This window comes from Lichenostomus cassidix, chromosome 2, assembly GCF_008360975.1.
Source record: "Lichenostomus cassidix isolate B80296 chromosome 2, HeHo_3.0, whole genome shotgun sequence".
Lineage (NCBI taxonomy): Eukaryota > Metazoa > Chordata > Aves > Passeriformes > Meliphagidae > Lichenostomus > Lichenostomus cassidix.
The window spans coordinates 151145221-151165673 of NC_139482.1; the positions used below are offsets into that span (position 1 = coordinate 151145221).

The following is a 20453-nucleotide window of genomic DNA, read 5'->3' on the forward strand; positions in this document are numbered from 1 at the left end:
GACTGAGCTGAAGTATCCAAAGGGGATTCCCTTAAAATCCAATCCCTGAAATATACCTGCTGGAGCTCTCTGGGATCAAAAACTCTCCCCACTGCAGGCCTCAGCTGTTTCCTGACTCCAAAAGATCCAAAAAAAAGCATCTTCATGGAATAAAAGGTGCTTCAAACCTATAAAATACCCATTTTGAGCGTCCCACCATTTTTCCTTGGAATTCTCTCCATTTATTTCCTTTCCCAGAAGGCACTGGGAAGAACCTGCCGTGCCCCGGTTTGGAAAACAGGTGGATCAATGACATAAATCTCCACAGCATCTGCCGCCCGAGGATTTTCCAGGTCCCTGCAGGGATTCCCAGCCTTCCTCCAAAACGAGGGAAGAGAAACCGCGGATTTGGAGTCTCTCCGGAAAACCGCGCGGAAGGATTGGGGAACGGAGTAGATCCTCAAGGCTTTCCTTCCCGATGTCCTGCCTGCAGCAGGGGCTTAAGGAGTGGAATTCTGGGCTTTTCTTCACTCCAATGTTGGATTATCCCAGCTGGATGACACCTCCTGGTGTGAGGAGCGAGTTGGGAATGTCCAGCATGGAGAAGAGAAGGATCTAGAGAGACCTCAGAGATCCTTCCAGCAGCTAAAGAGGCTCCAGGAGAGTTGGAAAGGGATTTTGGATAAGGGATGGAGGGACAGGACATAGGGAATGGCTTCCCAGTGCCAGAGGGCAGGGAAACATGGGATATTTGGAAGAATTTTTCCCTGGGAGAGTGGTGAGGACTGGAATGGAATTTCCAAAGAAGCTGTAGCTGCTCCATCCTTGGAAGTGTCCAAGGCCAGGCTGGAGCAACCCGGGATAGTGGGAGGTGTCCTTGCCCATGGCAGGGGTTGGAAGTTGGAATTTTCTCTCCCAACCCAAACCATAATTTAATTAAGTTTTTGCTTCACTACAGAAAAAAAAAAAAAGGACAAGGAAAATGAATTTTTTTAAAGTCTGGACTTGTTTATCCTGCTGAAGCTCCCAGCTGCTGTCACCTGGATATGGATCAATCCCAAATAGCTTCATCCCATTTTTTTTCCAGTTCTGGGACACTTTCCACTATCCCAGGTTGCTCCAAGCTCCATCCAACCTGGCCTTGGATACTTCCAGGGATGGGGCAGCCACAGCTTCTCTGGGAATTCCATTCTGATGTTTGTTTGCTTTGCTCTCTGGTGTCTTTTTCTTTCCCATTTTCACCTTTCTTGGACACACTTTACATAATCCAAGGATTCCTATCCTCAGGACATGGAATAATCTCCTCTTTCCACTCCTCTGGAATCCATGACAAGGAGCTGAATCCATCCCAGCTGAGTTGTCCTGAAGATTTTTTTTTTGTTTCAGAGATCACCAGGAAATTCCCCGGCTTCACGCTTTTCCCCTCATTCCATGAGAGCCTAAATTTCCAAAACCACAAGGCAGGATGTTGAGAAGGATCCCAAATTCAGTCTTCCAGTGTTTTTTTTTTCTGGTTTTGCCCCTGATTTCAATTTATTCCCACCTATTTCATGGCAGAAATCCAGCTCATGCTCCTGGTGACATTGGATGTCCCTGTCCATGGCAGAGAGGTTAGAATTCCATGGTTTTGAGGTCCCTTCCAATGGTTTGGGTTGCTCCAAACCCCATCCAACCTGGCCTCGGACTCTTCCAGGGATGGGGCATTGCCAGAGCATGATGGATGTCCTTGATACTATCTCTCAGCATTCCCAAATTTATCCAAAGATTTATTTATTGGGAGTAATCTTATTCCCAAAATTCCTTCAACTTCCTTTCCCCTTTCCCAATACTGGGGTTGCTCCGGCAGTGCCGGGTCTCATCCTGCCCATCTGGGTGAGTTTTGCATGGAATTGTTAAGGTTGGAAAAGAATTCCAAGATCCTCAAGTCCATTTTCCATTTCCTTAATTGGATTCCTCACCGTGATTCCTTGAGTTTATTGAGATCACAAACCTCATGGGGGTTGAACCATCGAGGAAACACACAGATATTCAGTGATAACCAGCGAAAACATTCCCACCATAAATCAAACAAGATTTAACTCCCTTTCCTCATTCCATCCTCAACTATTTCCCAGAAAAATGCTCATTTCCGGCATTTCTCGCCAGGTGGAAATCGGGGGCGAAGCTCTCAGCCCTGTTGCTTTTTAATATCCTTCCCCTGAATTCCCCACTTCCCGTTGCGAAACGCGGCTCCGGATTAGATGGATATTCGCCTAATTCCTCCGAGCGCTTGCGTCGGCTGCCGGCCCCAAAATTCCGGTTACGTAACTCCAAAGAAAACCATCTTTGAAGTTTTATTGGAAGCGGGGGCTGTAATTAAGAGTATGAAGCCTTGCAGGGCAGTGATTAGAGCCGAGGATTAGGAGCTGGGATTTGATTTCTATTCCTGGCTTTGCCATGGAGCTGAGCTATTTCAGGCCGCTCACTTTCCCTGATTTTCGAAAAGCTGGGGAATGGTGCCACTTCCTGTTCCAGGCGGGAAAAAAAACCTCCTGGATTTATTGAGTTTTTATTATTATTATTCATTTGGTTTTGTTTGTGCTGGAGGCTTTGTAATCCGTGGTTTAGGGGAAATGATGAAAGGAAAATCAACTTTGTTAATATAAAGTCATCTTGATAAATGGAGAATCACCTTTATTAGTGGAAAATCACCTTTGTCATTGGAAAATCACCTTTATTAGAGGAAAGTTGTCTTGGTTTATGGAAAATCACCTTTATTAGTGGGAAATCACCATTTTTATTGGAAAATCACCTTTGCTATTGGAAAATTAACTTTATTCATGGAAAATCACTTTTTTATTGAAAAATCACCTTTTTAAATGGACAATCACGTTTATTATTGGAAAATTAACTTTTTACAATGAAAAATCACCTTTTTAATTGGAAAACCAGCTTTAGTAGCAGAAAATCACCTATGTCATTGGAAAATCACCTTTGTTATTGGAAAAACCATCTTTGTTAATGGCAAATCACCTTTGTCCTTGGAAAAATCACCTTTATTCATGGAAAATCACCTTCAAAGTGTCCTGGAAAAGCTTCAGATATATCCCACATCCTGGTTGGGACATTGGAATCCAGACAGGGACACGACTTGGATAAAACTGGATCATCCGGCTCGGAGAGTGGTGGTTAAAGGTTCATTCCCAACTCCCATCCTGGCTCCTCTCCCGATCCATATCCTCATCGATAATCTGCGGAGCAGACGGGAGTCACCCCTGGCTCCAGACAAGCTGGAGCTCAGAGGGATCCTATGGATTGAGGACAGGTTGGGAAGAACTTCCTGAAGCTCAGCAAGGCCAGGCGTAGCCACGGGATGGACAAATCCGTGGCTGCCTGAGGATTCAGGAATCCTGGGAAGTGTTATCCCAGGGGAAGTTGGGAACACCCCTGTAGGTCCAGGGAAGATTTAATCCTCATTTGACCACAACTGGTCAACCTCAGGTGGTTCAGGGTTATCAGAAACCTGGAGAACCTGGGAGAATCCAGCGGGGAATCAGCAGGGTGGTCAGGCTGGAGCAAAGGATATGTGAGGAAGGAATGAGGGAGCTGGGCTGGCTTTGCCTGGAGAAGGATTTTAGGGAGACCTCAGGACACTTTTTCCAAGACCGAAGCTGGGTTTCCAAACCGGTCAGAACAGGTTTTGCTTCCTGTGATCAGCTCCGTGTGATTTTATCCATCAGGATTTCTGGGATGAAATCCAGTCCCTGCAGCTCTGTGTTTGTAGAATTCCTTGCTGCTCACTCCGGAAACTCATTTGGGTTGAGTTTTCTGGATTATCCCGGTTGTTCCAGGTTGGCCAAGGCCGGGTTGGGTGGAATGTCCGGCTTGAGGACACAAACTGGGTCAAAGTGGATTTTGCAGGAAGGACCTTAAACATGGAATGGTTTGGGTTGGAAGGGACCTCAAAACCATCTCATTCCACCCTTTCCATAGTCAGGGCCACCTTCCACCATCCTAGGTTGCTCCAAGCCCTGTCCAACCTGGCTTTGAATATTCCAGGGATGGAGCATCCACAGCTTCTCCTGTGCCAGTGTTTCATCACACTCATTGTAAAATTCCTCCTTTAATCCAACAGATCTGTTAGTCAAGCAAAATCCATAAGGATTTGGCTTAAAAACCTTGGAAAAACAGCCTGGGGGGGACAGGCCAAGGGTAGGGGCCACGCTCCGTCGCATCCCTGCCCGCGGGAAGCCGGGAAAGCAGGAATCCAGCAGTGCTGCTGTTTAAATATTAACCAGCTGGGAATCCTGCCCCCGGCTCTCCGGCCAATTCCGCGCCTGCCGCTTCCAGAGGCTGCTCATTAACGCCGAAACCTCAGCCGGTGGCTTTTAATGATTCCCAAAAACTCGGCTCGTCCCGGAAAAGCGAGCGCAGCCGGCTCGGCGACCCCCGGGAATGTGCAAGCACCGCTCCGTCCTCTCTGTGGAGATTCCCTGCTCCCAGCACGCTGCCTCCAGACCAGATCTTTGGGGTGGACTTGGTTATCCATCAGCTCTGTAGGAGGAGGCCTGGAGTTCATTTGGACAGGGATAATTAACGCTGATGGGAAATGGAGCAGCGGGAGAAAGGATGGATGGAAACCAAGCCATGGCTCTGATGGGTTTGGAAGATCTTGGAACTCTAAAAAGCTCCGAGCAAAACTGCTCGGCCAAAATTAGGGATGGAGGAGCATGTGGAGCTTGACCCTGGAACCTGGAACAGAAAGCTGGGATCTGGAGGAGTGGGAATTCCCTTCTGGAAGGGTGTGGGAGGAGCCGTTTGTTCATCCCACAAATCCGCAGGGAATTCCTGTGTCCGTTGGGTTTGACAATCCCGTTTCGGCCATGATACGATTCCAGTGGAGTTTTCAGAGGGAAAAACTGATATTCCTGCTGGACTTTCCCCAGGGATGCTGCTGTACGGGATGGGGGCTGGACTGCTGGGAAGCAGATCCGTAAGAAAGGACCTTAACTCCCGAAATCTCCTGGAATCACGGAATGGTTTAGTTGGGAAGGGAGCTTAAGGCTCATCCAGTCCCACCCCCTGCCATGGGCAGGGACACCTCCCACTATCCCAGGTTGCTCCAAGCCCCATCCAACCTGGCCTTGGACACTTCCAGGGATGGGTCTGGGATCCATCGGGATTCCACCGTGGATCTGGGGACAGCACTGGGATCAGAGGTGATGCCTTTCTCTTGGGAATCCTGGAGGAGGAGGAGGAGGAGGAGGAAATCCATTCACACGCACTGGAGAGGAAAAAGGGATTAAGCAATTCCACACAGTCATAATTCCAGGGCTAAATCCCATTAAAATTAGCTTTGACAGAAGCTTAATTTTATTGCCTCTTGCTCGACTCAAATTTTGGAGCTCTATCCTATTAGGAAGATTTGTTTCTTTTCCCTCTTTTTTTTTCCCCCTGAAACCAACATTGGATCCAAATTTTATTAACAGAAGAGTCTTAACCTACACACGGGGGTGAATTTTAAGGCTGTTTTATTGGAAAACTGCTCGTAATAAAGTTATTTCTCCGGATGTTTTCTGATCATTTACTCTATGTTTTCCAAACAGGATCAATTCTGAGCACATTCCCACCAGGAATGGCTGTTGAGGCAAAAATAAACATTTTTCTGTGCTCATTGGCAGCAGGGATGGATAATATTGTAAAGACAATAATTAATACCTGGTTTTGTGCCTTTTTGGGAAGTGTCTGAGGGTTTTGGCATGGATTCACAGACATTGGAAAAAATGTGGATCAAGAGTGGGTTGGATCACTCAGGAGGCACCTTAAGTCCTTCTTGAATCCCACCAAGTCCAAAAATCAACTTGGAAATGCCATCCTGCACTTCCAGGTGGTTTTTTTCCCATGTTTTTCCAAGTATGGTGTCTCATGGAGTGGGTTGGTGGTGTGGCCTTCTCCATCTTCTGGGAAAAAGGGCTCTGTGGGTTCAGATTGAGATGAAAATGTGGCAAAAAGGCCTTTTTTGGGATTTTCCTCTTCCCACGTTGCCTCTGACCATCCAAGCTTGTTGAGGAGCAGGAGCGGCGTTGAGGCACTTGGAAAGGGTGGGATGAAGCCAGGAGATATTTGGGATCTGCTCGGATGTTTTGAGGCAAAATCTGGAGTTTGAAGGGTAACGACTCCAAATAAGCAATCCATGACTCCAAGCTTGAGCAGGTCCTGGGAGCAGATCCAGGACAATCCCGATGGGATTCATCTCCATGAATCCTAGAGGGGACATTAACATCACCGTTGGTAACTCCTTGTCCACCATTCCTGTTTTCCAGCTCGTCGCCTTCCGGAGTGTTTGAGAAGGAATACGACATTTATCGGGATTACAGCGCGGAAGGACAACTCCTCCACTACAGGTAGCCGGAATTTCCCGCTGGGATTGGGGTTGAGATGGGTGGTGGTGTGGGACAACAGGGTGGTGAATGACACTGATGTTTTTTTTCCGCTTTTCTGATCCTTCTCCTCATCCCTTCCCTTCCTGTGTTGCCTGTGGAATTCCTAAAGTCCTCAATGAACCCCAAAAGTCCTCAAGGAACTCCGAAAGTCCTTCTTGGACCTCACCAAGTCTTTCGTGGACCCCAAATCTGCACTGAACCCCCAAGTCCTCATTGAAGCCCATAAGTCCTCATCGAACCCAAAAATCCTCACTGAAGCTCCAAAATCTTCATCGAACCCCACCAAGTCGTTCTTGAGCCCCAAAAGTCCTCGCCAAACCCCAAAAGTCCTTCTTGAACCCCCCCAAGTTGTTGTTAGACTTCTCCAAGTCCTTCTTCAGTCCCCCAAATCCTCATTGAACCCCAAAAGTCCCAATTGAACCCCAAAACTCCTCACTGAACCCCAAAACTCCCCACTGAACCCCCCAAATCCTCATCAAACCCCACCAAGTCCTTCTTGAGCCCCAAAAGTCCTCACCAAACCCCAAAAGTCCTTCTTGAACCCCCCCAAGTCCTTGTTAGACCTCTCCAAGTCCTTCTTGAATCCCCCAATCCTCATTGAACCCCAAAAGTCCAAATTGAACCCCAAAACTCCCCACTGAACCCCCAAAAATCCTCATCAAATCCCACCAAGTCCTTCTTGAGCCCCAAAAATCTTCACTGAACTCCAAAAGTCCTTCTTGAGTCCCCCAAGTCCTCACTGAACACCAAAAGTCCCTGTTGAACCCCAGAAGTCCTCACTGAACCCCACCAGGTCCTTGCCAAACGCCATAAATCCAAGATGAGGATAGACCAGATTTTGGGGATTTCTGATCTCACTCCCTGCCTGGTTGCTCTAGGTTTTGATCATCCCCCAATTCCTGTGGTTTTTTCTGGAATTCGGGCTGAATTGAGTCACCTCCAGCTCTTCCATCGTTTTCCATGCTGGAAATGGGAACCGGGAGGGTTCCATGTTCCTCATTCCCTTCCCTGGCATGTTTTCCCCACATTCCTGTGTTTTTATGGAATTGGAGGTGAATTGAGACACCTCCAGCTCTTCCTTGGCTTTCCATGCTGGAAACAGGGAACTGGGAGAGTGCATGTTCCTCATTCCCTTCCCTGGCATGTTTTCGCCACATTCCTGTGTTTTTATGGAATTGCGGGTGAATTGAGTCACCTCCAGCTCTTCCATCGTTTTCCATGCTGGAAATGGGAACCGGGAGGGCTCCGTGTTCCTCATTTCTTTCCCTGGCACGTTTTCCCCATATTCCTGAGTTTTTATGGAATTGGGGGTGCATTGAGGCACCTCCAGCTCTTTCATTGTTTTCCATGCTGAAAATGGGAACTGGAAGAGTGCAATGTTCCTCATTCCCTCCCCTGGCCCATTTTCCAGTGTTTTTCCGGTTGGGGGGTGTTGGGTGTTTTTTTTTGTGGGGGTGGGGAGTTCCATATTCCTCATTTCATTCCCTGGCATGTTTTCCCCTCATTCCTGTGTTTTTCATGGAATTGGGGGTGCATTGAGGCACCTCCAGCTCTTCCATTGTTTTCCATGCTGGAAATGGGAACTGGGAGGGCTCCATATTCCTCATTTCCTTCCCTGGCATGTTTTCCCCTCATTCCTGTTTTTTCTGGAATTGAGGGTGAGTGGAGGCACCTCCAACAGTGCTGGAAACGGGAACCGGGAGGGCTCTATGTTCCTTGTCCCTTTTCCTGGCATGTTTTCCCGCTGTTCCGAGCTGGCGATCCCGGTGTGCCGCGATCTCTATCCCAATCCAAGCCACGTTTGAGTGGAAAAATCCCCCGGTGGCGTTGGCCTCGTTCCATCCCACCTTTCCCCGTAATTCACTGCTGCCGAGTGACCTCCCGGGAGCGTCGGAATTAATTGCCACTTAAGGAAGAGAGGGAAAAATTCCGAGCTTTCCAGGAGGGAGAACCAACAGGGCGACTGGGTTGGGTTTTTATCCTCACCAGCCAAACGCTCTCCTTGAGTGGGGAGACAATCCATGGACAACCTCATCCCATCTGCTGGGATTGGTGGATGCAATTCCCAGGAAGTGAGGAAGAGTGGGAAGGAGCCAGAATCCGGCGGGATTTGCCGGTGGCGGGGACACGGAGCGACGACAGGGACAGTGCGGATTTGGGCTGGTGGCAATTAAAAGCTTCAGTGTCACTGCACACATGAGCTGTTGGCATCAGCTGTGCCGCAGGAGAAGCCGCCGTCTTCCCAATCCCATGAAAACCCACAGAGCAGCTCCGGCTGCCCTTCCCCCAGCTGCCGCCAGCCAAGGAGGCTAATTAGCAGCTTTGCTTAATTAGCTGTGAGTGGACTTCCTTCTGGAAGAGCGAGTCTCATGGAGCCGGCAGAGCTTCATGGGGTGGGATTGTGGTTTAACCCCGTGAGTGCCAGGAGCTGCAATCGGAGCTCGTGGTGAATTCCTATTAATTGGGTTAATTATAAAGAGGAAAGTTGATCATGGAATCATTGGTTTGAGTGGGAAGGGACCTCAAAGATCATCTGGTTCCACCCCCCTGCAATGGGCAAGGACACCTTCCACTATCCCAGGTTGCTCCAAGCCCCGTCCAGCCTGGCCTTGGACACTTCCAGGGATGGGAAGGGTGGTGCTCCAGGACCTTTGGAAAGGTTGTGAAGGGACTGGGGAGTCTCTGGTTGTCCCATGAGCTCGTGCTAATGTGGAGATGGCGAATTTGGAGTGGGATGGAATCCAACCGGAGCTTCAAAGGCTCCTCATGGAGTGGGATGAGTTCTCAAACGCTTCCTCTGGTGCTGCCATGGCTCCTTCACATCCACTTCCAAACGCCATTCCCTAAACAGTCCTGAAGGTTCCAGGATCAAGTGGAAAATCAGGTCCACAACCCAACAGCCTTCCCTGGTCTTTCCAGCCCTCTTCTCCTCAAGTCTGGCATTAATTCCAGAGGTTTTCCTTCGAAGGCCAAGAGGAGGTGGCAGATGGACAGAGGATTGAGTCCCATGTGTCCATAGATCTCTGGCTGAGGAATCTTGGTGAGACTTTTCCTGCCCTTTTCCATCTCCTCTGGCTGGGAAGGGAGAAGTTGGAGAACTCACGGATGTTGGGACATGTGGGATCAAGGTGGCTTATGAAGAGGAGCCAGATCTTGACTGAGAAATTCCATGGGATTCAGCTGGGTGACCACCCTCATCCATGGAATCATCATCTCCTCCAAGTGCAGCTCCGAGGTTCAGCTCCCTGGATTGCCCTAGGAGTTGCAGGAGCATCCTCAGGAGCAGGGAAGGATTTTTCCGCTTCCTTGACAGCCCTGGCTCGGAGCTCCCAGCCAACAATTCCTACAGGAGATTTTTCCAGTGTAATGGAGATTAGTGGGTGTCATTAAGACGTCATGCTCCATCTGCCTGGAAGGCTTTTGTCAGGAAGCCCAGGAATCCAAATCCCATCATTCAGACAATTATGATCCCTGCCCTTAACCCTTTCCCTCTTGGTTCCCTCTGGATTTGCCATCCCTGGAGTTGCTTCATGTCCTCGTTCTGTTGAGGGAGTTGAACTCTTTGGGAAGAAAAGAGATGAAGGGTTGATGGTTGTTCCTAGGGGTATCCTGGTGGTGACACCTTCTAGGCTGGGACCTCTGCCCAAGCCCCATCCAACCTGGCCTTGGACAATCCCAGGGATCCAGGGGCAGCCACAGCTTCTCTCAGAATTCCATTCCAAGGCCTCACCACCCTCCCAGGGAAGAACACCGTCCCAACATCCCACCTTTCTCTGCCCTCTGGCAGAGGGAAGCCATTCCCTGTGTCCTGTCAGGGATGAATGATTCAGGCTGGAGATAGGGAATGCACTCTGGGGAATGTGAAATCCACTCGGAATAGGCAAGAGCTAAAAAATCACCATTTTTGGAACTCTTCGTGGCGCTCACAGAGCCAGCGGGAGCAGATTCCCTATTGATCGGCTATTTTGGGAAATGTCACTTCTGGCCTCTTTGTACTTCCCAGCTGATGCCCTGTAATGATAAAAGGCTCCTCTGTGCTCCTTTCCCAGCATTCCCTCCTCCCTCTCCAATCTGGAAAGATCTCCTCTTGTTTTCGGTGACATTTGGATTTCAGGAAAGAGGCTATTTCGGGGAGATTGCTTTAATTGGGATGAGCAGCCCCGATTGGTTCCCAGGAACGCGGCGTTCCCGCTGGCGTCCATGTGCTCCGTGTCCGGATGGGTTGTGTTGGTCTTGTGCTTCCTCCTGGTGGGTTCCTGATGGGATTGATCCTGGAGGGGCTCACTGGAGACACCCCAGCCATCATGGATGTCCCAAACCAAGTGGACACAATGGGTGGTCTGGTCTGGGGAATGTCCACCCCAGGTTGACCTTCAGCGAGGTCAACTTGACCTTCAGCCAAGTGACTTGTCAGGATCAGTTTTCCGAGTTCATTTTGGTGTTTCCTTGTTTACATCCCAAAAAATCCATTGGTTATGGATTCATGGCCTCCAACGTCCATACCTGACCATCCCACCACACCATGTTCAAACAGCTGCCAGAAAACAAGGAGATTTATCCACCTGGCCTTGCTCCTCCTGAAAAAAATGGGAATGGGATGAGGAAGGATGGGATGGGTCGTTATCTCCCTCTTGTCTTGATCAACTTCCGCAGATGTTAATTAGAGATGATGCCATCGGAGCAGCAGAACATGTTTCATGGAGAGATTCGGTGTTGAGGGCCTGGAGTCAAAAGTGATCCCACAGCGCCATCCGGAGACAAGGGATTGGACAATTCCCAAGGGTTTCACCTTCTCTTTTTGGAAAAATAACAGGATTTTTTTTTTAAAAAAAAGGTATTTTGACAGGTATAACCCTTTGGAGAAAGGAATTGTGTGCGGAGGAGCTTTGTGAGGTCTTGGACATCCATCAAACCAAGTTTTGGCATCAACAGGGATCAGCTGAAAGTTGGGATTCAGCTTTCCCATCTCTCCAAAATTCTCCCAAAAAGACCAAACTGGATTTTCCCCTTCCAACTCCAGTTCCTGGTGGTTTTCCCATCAGAAGGACACATGAAACCATCCCAGCCAAGGAGAAGAAGGAGACCCTCGGGCTTGGAAAAATTCATCCCGGCGCTCGCCTTCTTCCCAAATATCCATTTGATCACCCAAATTACAGATTTCACCTCAGTCATTCTGGTTTTTCTAAGGATCTGCTTCGACCAATCGAAAGGCTTCCTAAAAAAAAATGAATTCCAAGGAGGATGTGACACTTCCAGGCTCCTAAAGACGGGAAGAGGGATTGGAAGTGTGGAAGAAGCATTGGAGAGGCCGTGGTGGGGTTGTGAGAACCCCAAATCCCACAAAAGCCGAAAAACAAGCGCTTGAACAGGAATTTTACATTCCAGGTGGAGTCCAATCCCTGGGATGTCAATTTACATGGAACTCCATGGAATTCCATGTGAATTTTTGGGAACAGCTGATCTTGCAGATGAAGAGCAAGGCAACCTTAAGGATGGAGGATTTTAGGATTTTACCCTGTTTTCCTATCGCTTAATTTACTTATAAATTAGTATAAAACACGAGTTTTTTCATGATTATAGAGGCTGGATTTCTGTCCTAAGGACATTTTCCGAGCCGGAAAATTTCCGACGGATCATCGCAGGCTTCAGGCTCTGCTGCTCACCTTTCCCTGCGTTTTTCACGGAGATTTTCGTGCTGCCAGAGCAGCATCGGGCGCCGCGCCAGGCACAGGGAGGTTTTTCCGCCGCCGGCTCATCCCTGACCCCGGAATTCCCAGCGGGATGCGCTCGGAGCAGGCTGTGCTGGCGGTGCCCAGCTGGGAGGGAAGGGGGGCCGGGCTGCTTCCCTCATTCCCATCCCAGTTTCGCCCTGGAAAAGGGGATCGGAAGCTCAGGTGGAAGGTGGAGGGAGAAGATGCTCCCGATTCCCGCGGCCGGGGGAGGAAGGTGAGGAATTTGGGCATGGTGGGAATTTGGGATGGATCAAGGATGGTGGGGGGGTGACCAGGGATCCTTTGCTTTTCTTGGAATTTTCATCATAAACCAATATTTGAATGAATCATTCGACTCAGGGATTTTTCACCTTCCCCAGGGAGGGGAAAATCCATTTAATCCCAGCTCTGCATTTTAATCTTCACCTGCAAAGACTAAACACCTGGGAAAGGGAAGAGATCTTGGAAAAATGCGTGGTCTGCATCAGTTTTGGGAATATTCTTGTTTTCAAACCTCCTTCGGAGAAGCGTCACCTCATCATTCCATTAAAAACCAGGAAAATTCTGTTAAAATAATTCCACTTAAACCCAGCTGGGATTTATCCCCTTAGTCCCACCTTGGTGGAGTGGAGCTGCTTCTCGACTCCGTTAAAAGCGTCAGGCATGTGAAAATCCATGATTTTGGTTTTTTTGATGGGGTTTTAAGGCATTTTGAGCTGCGGATGGTCGGAATTTTTGCCAACATCGGATAATGAGATGCAAATGAGGTGTTTACCTGCAGGTGTGGGGTGGGGGTGGCTGCGACTCTCCAGAAAAAATAACAGGAAGCAAAGGAATTCCTGGATGAGGGAACATGGAGATTTCTCCTCTCCCCTCCATCGCTGACTTCCCAAATATTGGAAGAAGATCAAGGAGGAGGTGTTGAAGGAGGGAAGGAGATTTGAGAGAACACTGGAAAATCCTCCCCTAAACCAGACAGAAATTAGGTGGAAATCATGCAAATTCCTAAAGAAATTGATTTCTCCGATAGGAGATTTAGAGGGATTTGGGAAGCGGTTGGTCATGGAAATGTACAGAGTCGGTAAAATCTTCCCCACCCGGAGAAAACAGCAGGGAGAACGCAGTGCCAAGCCAGAAATAACAGGAATACTTGGAATTTCTGCCGGATGCCCCATGCCAGGAGGGCTCACTTTCCACTCCAGCATCCCCTGAATTTCTTGGAGCTGCCACACCGCTCGTGGGCAGCGATTTCAGCACAAAAAAAGCCTTTTTCAGGATTCTTTTTGTGGGCAGAAAATTCCATTTATTCCGTGGTGAGGCTTTTTTTTTTGGTGTTTAGCCATAATCCCGGGCAGCACTGTGGAGCTTTTAGGAATATTGCTTCTTTTTAAATAAATTGTTATTTAATATTCGGATTGAAAACTCGGCCTGGGCGAGGTGATTTGACGGCGGCGCCGCTGCTCCGTTGGGGATTTTTATTCGGATCCGCTGCTGCCAGATGCTGCGGGCTGGAATATTAATGCCAGCTGCAAAGCTGGGAATTAAGCGGTGGTTTCACCTGGTTTGAGTTAAAACACCTGGATTTAGGAGGGATTTGTGTTCGGGTGGGGCTGGGGGTGGAGTGGAAACGTGGATTTCTGCAGGGAACCTCCGGATCATCTCATTCCAACCTTTTTCCATGGTGAGGGACACTTTCCCCTATCCCAGGCTGCTCCAAGCCCCATCCAGCCTGGACTTGGACACTTCCAGGGGCAGCCGCAGCTTCTCTGGGAATTCCATTCCAGGATCTCACCACCCTCCCAGGGAAGAATTCCTTCCCAATATCCCATCTATCCCTGCCCTCTGGAAGCCATTCCCTGTGTCCTGCCACTCCATCCCTTGTCCCAAGTCCCTCTCCAGTTTTTCTGGAGCCCCTTGAGGCACTGGAAGGGATTCCAAGGTCTCCTTGGATCCTTCCCTTCTCCAGGCTGGACATTCCCAGCTCTCCCAGCCTGGCTCCAACCCTTGGAGCATCTCCATGGCCTCCTCTGGATTTGCTCCAGGAGCTCCACATCCTTCTGCTGTCAGATCCCAGAGCTGGATGTGTGAAGCTTTTCCCCCTTGGACATGGCTGGAGTTTGAATTCCTAAAAAAAAAAAAAAAAAGTGGGAAAAGGAGAATCGGGAAGCAGAGAGGTCACGAGGACGTGGCTCTGGAGCAGACAGGGAGGACCTTGGCTCCAAGCAGAGGATGTGATCCATCACTCCATGGCTTCCAAGGTCATCTCCCAAGGGTCGGGAACGTTGCTTGCAGATGATGAAGAAACCCAAATGGCAGAATTCCCAGCACGAGCAGCTCTGGGTGGGATGAGCTGCCTGGATCTGCTGGGAATCCTCTTGGGCTCTTCCACTTCCTTTCCTTACAGTTTTTGGGGTCTGTAGACAAAAAACAGGGTAATAACGAGGATCAAAGACCTCCAGGTCTTCCAGAAAAAAACAGGGAGTGATCCAAGGTCCTTGGGCATGGTTTGGGTGGGGAAAGGAGCTTTTCCAGGAGCAGAGAAAGGTTGGAAGGAGCTTGGAGCAACCTGGGATAGCGGAAGGTGTCCCAGCCCTGGCAGGGGGTGGAGCTGGATGAGTTTTAAGGCCTCTTCCAACACAAACCATTCCTGAATCCATGGTTTTGGAGTCGTGGAGGGAATTTTGGGGATCTGGAAGGGTTCCATGAGGGGTTGAGGTCCATCAAACCAGGGTGGAGGAACTCAAACTCATCCAGGTCTTCGACAGCAAGAAGTTAGCAGGAGGCTCAAGTCCTCATGAGCTCCAAAGGCGCTTCCAAAGGTGGAAAAGGAGGGAATAAATTGTTCCCAAATCCCTTGGAGAGAGGACAAATCATGGACAAACAAGGAGCAGGGTCCTGAGAGACGTGTAGCCTCCTGCAGGGAAATGTTGATTTGTGCCTTTTTGTGGGAATTTTTCCATCAAAACTCAGTGGTTGAACTCACTCCACCTTTTTTTCTGGAGGACAGAAGGGACAAACGGCTGGGAATAAATGAGAATTGGAGAGGGAGGGACTGGGAGAGCAGACGGTGCCTCCGGCATCTTGTGTTCCCAGCGTGGGATTGGTGACAGGATGTGCTTCCCTGTGCCTTGGGAACAGCCAATTCCCGCTCGGATCCCTCCTGTGAGCTGGACAGCTCCATAAAATCCATCCTTGCTCTTCCTCCTGAGTGTCCCCTGCCCGGATGGCTTTTCCCAAGGACTTGGAACAGGGGTAGAGCAGATGAAAATCCACTGTGCCAGGGAAGAATTCCTCATGGGGGAATTTCTTCCCAATATCCAATCCCACCGCCCTGCCTTGGGCAGGGACACCTCCCACTATCCCAGGGTGCTCCAAGCCCTGTCCAATTAGCCTTGGACACTTGCAGGGATGGGGCAGCCAGGTAAAAAATTCCTTCCCAATATCCCATCCAGCCCTGCCTTCTGGCAGTGGGAAGCCATTCCCTCTTGTCCTTCCACTCCATGCCTTGTCCAAAATCCAATCCCATCCAATCCCTTACCAATCCATCACCATCCTCTCCGCTCTCGGGGCGTTCAGGAATATCCACCCTCTGGGCTCCGCGGTGCTCTGGGAGGTTTGGAATCAGCAATCCAGGAATCCTGACCCCCCCTGTGGTGTTTCTCCCCCCGCAGGACCTCATCCCTCCGATGGAACGCCGGCACCAAGGAGCGGATGCTGATCAAGGTGACGGATCGGGAGCCCAGCTTCCTCCTGCACCAGGGCAACGGCTACACCCCCGAAAACCAGCCGGGCTCCCGCTCCCGCCGGCCCTCGGGCGGCCAGCAGTCGCCCAACCTCCAAACCTTCTCCTCCGACGCCGACAACTCCGTGTTCTTCCCCGAGAGGAAGCAGTCGCCCTTCCTGAAGAGGGCTGAGCACGTGGGCAGCTGCTCGCCGCTGCTGGGCCGGGGCGATTCCTTCTGCTCGCCGCTCCAGGCCCAGCACCGCAAACATTCCAGCGAATCGCAGCCCTCGTCGCCCCGCTACGCCTACGAGCCCCCGCTCTACGAGGAGCCCCCCATGGAGTACCAGGCTCCCATCTACGACGAGCCCCCCGTGGACATGCAGTACGAGGCCAGCGGGAGCTACAAGGCCGGATCGCCGCAGAAATCGCCCATCCGGAAGCCTCACCCTTTCCTCCAGTCGCCCAAGCAAGGCTCCAACTCGCCCTACCAGCAGTTGGTGCTCACCAAGCAGAAGTGTCCCGACCGCTTCATGAGCCTGGAGTACAGCCCGGCCGGCAAGGAGTACGTCCGGCAGTTGGTCTACGTGGAGCAGTCGGGCTCCAGCCCCAAGATGAAGACGGGCTTGAGGCACAAATATTCCCCCAATCCCATCGGCGGCTCCTACTCGCTGCAGCACAGCCCCTGCCTGGTGCGGGACCAGCGCCTGGAGATCAAATCGGGCGACTACAGCAGCATGGAGGGACCCGACTTCTGCCCTGGCCCGACGGGGGCCCAGGTGGCCCAGGGCGAGGACTCCATGTCATGGTCCAGCCAGCAGGACACCTTGTCCTCCACCGGTTACTCGCCCTCCACCAGGAAGAGGAAAAGCCGGAAGCCTTCGGTGACCCACGACCCCAACGCCTCCTCCACAGACGGCTCGGGGGACCGGGAGGTGTTGGGCGAGCTGGGCGAGGAACGAGCGACGCCGGGACCCAACAGGTCCCCGATGAACCGGACAGAGAGCAAGGCGGCGGAGGCGGAGGCGGGGCGGGGCTTCCCGGAGCCGTTCCTGGCGCAGGCGCGCCTGGCTTGGGAAGCGCAGCAGGCCCACTACCACATGAAGCAGCGGAGCAGCTGGGATTCCCAAAAGGACGGCTCGGGCTACGAGAGCGACGGCGCCCTCCCGCTGCCCATGCCGGGCCCGGTGGTGCGAGCTTTCAGCGAGGACGAGGCGTTGGCGCAGCAGGAGAACAAGCACTGGAAGAGGAACACCTTCGAGAAGCTGGGCTTCCCCCAGATCCTGCTGGAGAAGAGCGTCTCTGTCCAGACCAACCTGGCCTCCCCCGAGCCCTACCTGCATCCATCTCAGGTAACGCCTTTGGGAATGGTTTTGGGTTTTGGGGGCTCCTCCACATGGCCAATCCTGGTTAAAGCTCCTTCTCCTCCAGTGTAGATCCACCAGGATGGTTCCTGGGGTGATCCCATCTGGGATTGCGAGGTGGTCTCTCAGGGAAGTTGGTCCTTGGCAAGGTGGTCCTTCAAAGCTGGTCCTTAGCAAGGTGGTCCTTCAAAGAAATTGGTCCTTAGCAAGGTGGTCCCTCAAAAGCTTGGGATGAAAGAGCCACCAATTTTCCAGGATTTGCTTCCCAGGGTTGTGGGCTGCCTGTTCCCTCCCTGGAACTGAGCTGCCTCAGTCTTGGAGATCCCTCTGACCCCTAATTCCCATTCCAGAGGAGCCCCTGGGGCTCTGACCTGGAATTGCTGGAGCTGGTGCATCCCATGTGCCCACATTCCAGCCCATCAGATGTTTCCCTGGTTTTTGGATGTCCTCCATCAGCTTCTGGATGTCCTCCATCAGTCTCTTCCCCTCCAGGGAAAGGCTGGAAAAGGTTAGGAAAAGCAGAGAAAGTCTATCAAGGATTTTAAAAAAATAGGTGGTGATGCCACGTGCAGGGATAAATCCCACCTGGAAAATTGCCTGGAAGATGGAACTCAGTGTCAGCAAGAAAGAAACCCTGGACATGGACCTGGGAAGCAGCAAATCATCTGGAAAATGCCTTTTTGCCCATGGAAGGAAATTGGTGGAGTGTCACATCCAAAGGCAGCAGAAGAAAATTCCTGAGGCACAGTTGTCCCCAAGGACTTGGTGCTGCATGAGGAGGTTCAAACCCAAAACTGGAGAGCTCCAGATGGGCTCAGGATCTTCATGCCAGGAGGAAAAGCTGCCACCATTAGTGATCCTCCACCTTCTGCATGGAGTTCGGGATGTGGTGGGAATCTTCTCCTCTCCCCGGATGTTCCTGTCTGGGTGGCCCTGTCTGATGTTCTCCTTGACCTTGGGGACATCAAGATGGTGGGACACTGGCACGGGTTTCCTGGAGAATCTGCAGCTGCGCCATCTCTGGAAGTGTCCAAGGCCAGGTTGGATGGGGTTTGGAGCAACCTGGGACAATGGAAGGTGTCTCTGGCCATTGGAATGGGATGACCTTGAAGGTCCGTCCCAAACCATTCCAACCCAAACCCTTCCCATGGTCATGTCCATGGTTGTCACCGGTGGAGTGTCCCCACGTTGAGGTGCATCCAAGCCCCATCCATGTGGCTCCAGGACCTTCTCCCTTGAGGATTCCCTAATCCATGAGGTGACACGATGGTCAGCCCTCCTGCCAGGAGGTCACAGCCATTGCCACCCGATGGTTTAACCCCTTCTTGTAGCCCAGGGCATCCCCCAAGTTCATTTAGGTGCTAACTGGAGCTAATTAGGGCTGAAGCTAATTTCCTATTGGCTCCAGCAGCACAGGACTCACCGTATTTCCCTGCCAGTGTCACTCCCCAGCCTGACCACACTGTCCTTGGCTGGAGAAGGTTGATGTCCCCAACCAACATGGTCCTTTCCTTCTCCCTGGGTGCTCTGGGTGCACAATGTGGCTCTGGTCCAACCCATGGACCTCTTTTTGGAAGAGCCACGTCCCCAGCAGCTGCCGTGTGAGACCCCTTTGGTCATCATCTGCATCTCCTTCCACCCAGAAAGCCCCATGGGCCTTCACTGACCACCAGGAGGACACAGAAGGACCTTTGGGAAGATGTGGCCTCCATAGGGACAGCAGGACTGGGTCCCTCAAGGGGTGAAGCCCTCATGTCCCCACGCCATGTCCCTGCTGTCATCACCGCAGTCAAGATGGGAGCAGAATGATGTCGATGAAAAGAGATCTCAAAATTGGAACAGGATGAGTTGTCGAAGAGACAAAAAACTTGTTTGAAGAAGTAGAGGCTCAGAAGTTCTGGTGGCTCTTTGAGTGGCTTCCTTGTCCCCTCCTGGATTTTCCACCTCCTGGGTCCTCCCACCTTCAGCTTTTCTTCTGTTCCTTGTGTAAAGCCCAACCCCAAGTCCATGGCACCACTGGAGTCACCTTGCCCACAGATCCTGCTTGGGGCCACCAGCACGGCTCCTTCATATGTGTTGGGGACAGTGGTGTCACCTCTGGATGGTGTGGCATGTCCTTCCATGCCATGGGTCATGGTCCCCAGGGCCACCAAACCCATGTGATACTGGCCTGGATGTTGCAGAAGAGATGATAAAGCCACCGTGGCTGGCTGCAGGACCACAGAATTGTCCATCCCAATTGTCCCTGCTAGCCTCCTCCATAGTGGTCACCAGCTGTTTGGGTGTCCCTCCACCTCCTGGGGTGACATCCACAAGCTGTGCTGGTTCCAGCAGGACAAGGACACTGGTCTGCAGGGGTCCTCTGGGTCCTTCCCAGCTGGATGCTCTGCAGAGGTCAAGGTTAAATCCTGGGCATCTCCTGTCCCTCAGGAGACATGTTGGAAGGACCATCCATGTTGCTCATGGCTTGGAGGAGCCACCAGCCTCCTCCTGTGGCCACTGGAGAACCACCCTTGAAGGTGATTTTGGGCAGAGGGGGTTTCCTGGGGGCTGTCACAGGTGGGTGTGTCCCTGGTGTGCCCAAAGGATGGATGGAGCCCCAAGCCACTTGTCCTTCATTTCTCCCATGCTGCCACCAGCTTCTTCTGTCCATTGATTGAGGAGACACTCCTTGGAGAGGATGTGGCTTATGGAGAGTGAATGCTGAAACAGCTGGTTGGTTGTTTGGTGGATTTGTTGGTTGGATGGTTGGTTGACTGATTGGTTGATTTGTTGGCTGATTGGTTCATTGGTTTGTTGGCTGGTCAGTCAGTTCTTTGGTTGATTGATTGATTTGTTGGATCAATTCATTGGTTGGTTGTTTGGAGGTTCATTTGTTGGTTGGTTTCTCCACTGGTCAGTTGGTTGATTGATTGGTTTTTTGGTTGATTTATTGGTTGGATAACTGTTTGGCTGGTTGGTTGGTTGGCTGATTGATCAGTTGATTCATTGGTTGGTTGCTTGGTTGATCAATGAGTTCTTTGGTTGATTGGGTCATTGATTATTTTATTGGTTTGTTAGTTCATTGATTGGTGCGTTTTTTGGTTGATTTATTGGTTGGATGATTGGTTTGGTGGTTGGGTGGGTGGCTGGTTGATCAATCAGTTGGTTGATTGGTATGTTGATTGATTGGTTGGTTCATTGGGCGGTTGGTTGATCGATCAGTTTGTTGGTTCATTGGGCGGTTGGTTGATCAATCAGTTTGTTGGTTGGTTGG

The 20453-nt window shown here is 51.0% G+C and overlaps 1 protein-coding gene across 2 annotated transcripts in view; it reads left to right on the top strand.

Annotated features, from left to right (window-relative positions):
• Window positions 1–20453, top strand: part of LOC146442588 (rho GTPase-activating protein 39-like) — a 100190-nt gene that overhangs the window by 64542 nt on the left and 15195 nt on the right. Inside the window, exons 3-4 of one of the 2 annotated variants that reach the window (XM_085053739.1) lie at window positions 6282–6362; window positions 15784–17185. In XM_085053739.1, coding sequence (XP_084909865.1) covers window positions 6282–6362; window positions 15784–17185 — 1483 coding nt within the window. Of the gene's footprint in view, window positions 1–6281; window positions 6363–12225; window positions 12348–15783; window positions 17186–20453 lie in introns of those variants that run through there. The other variant, XM_085053740.1, reaches the window with a different exon arrangement.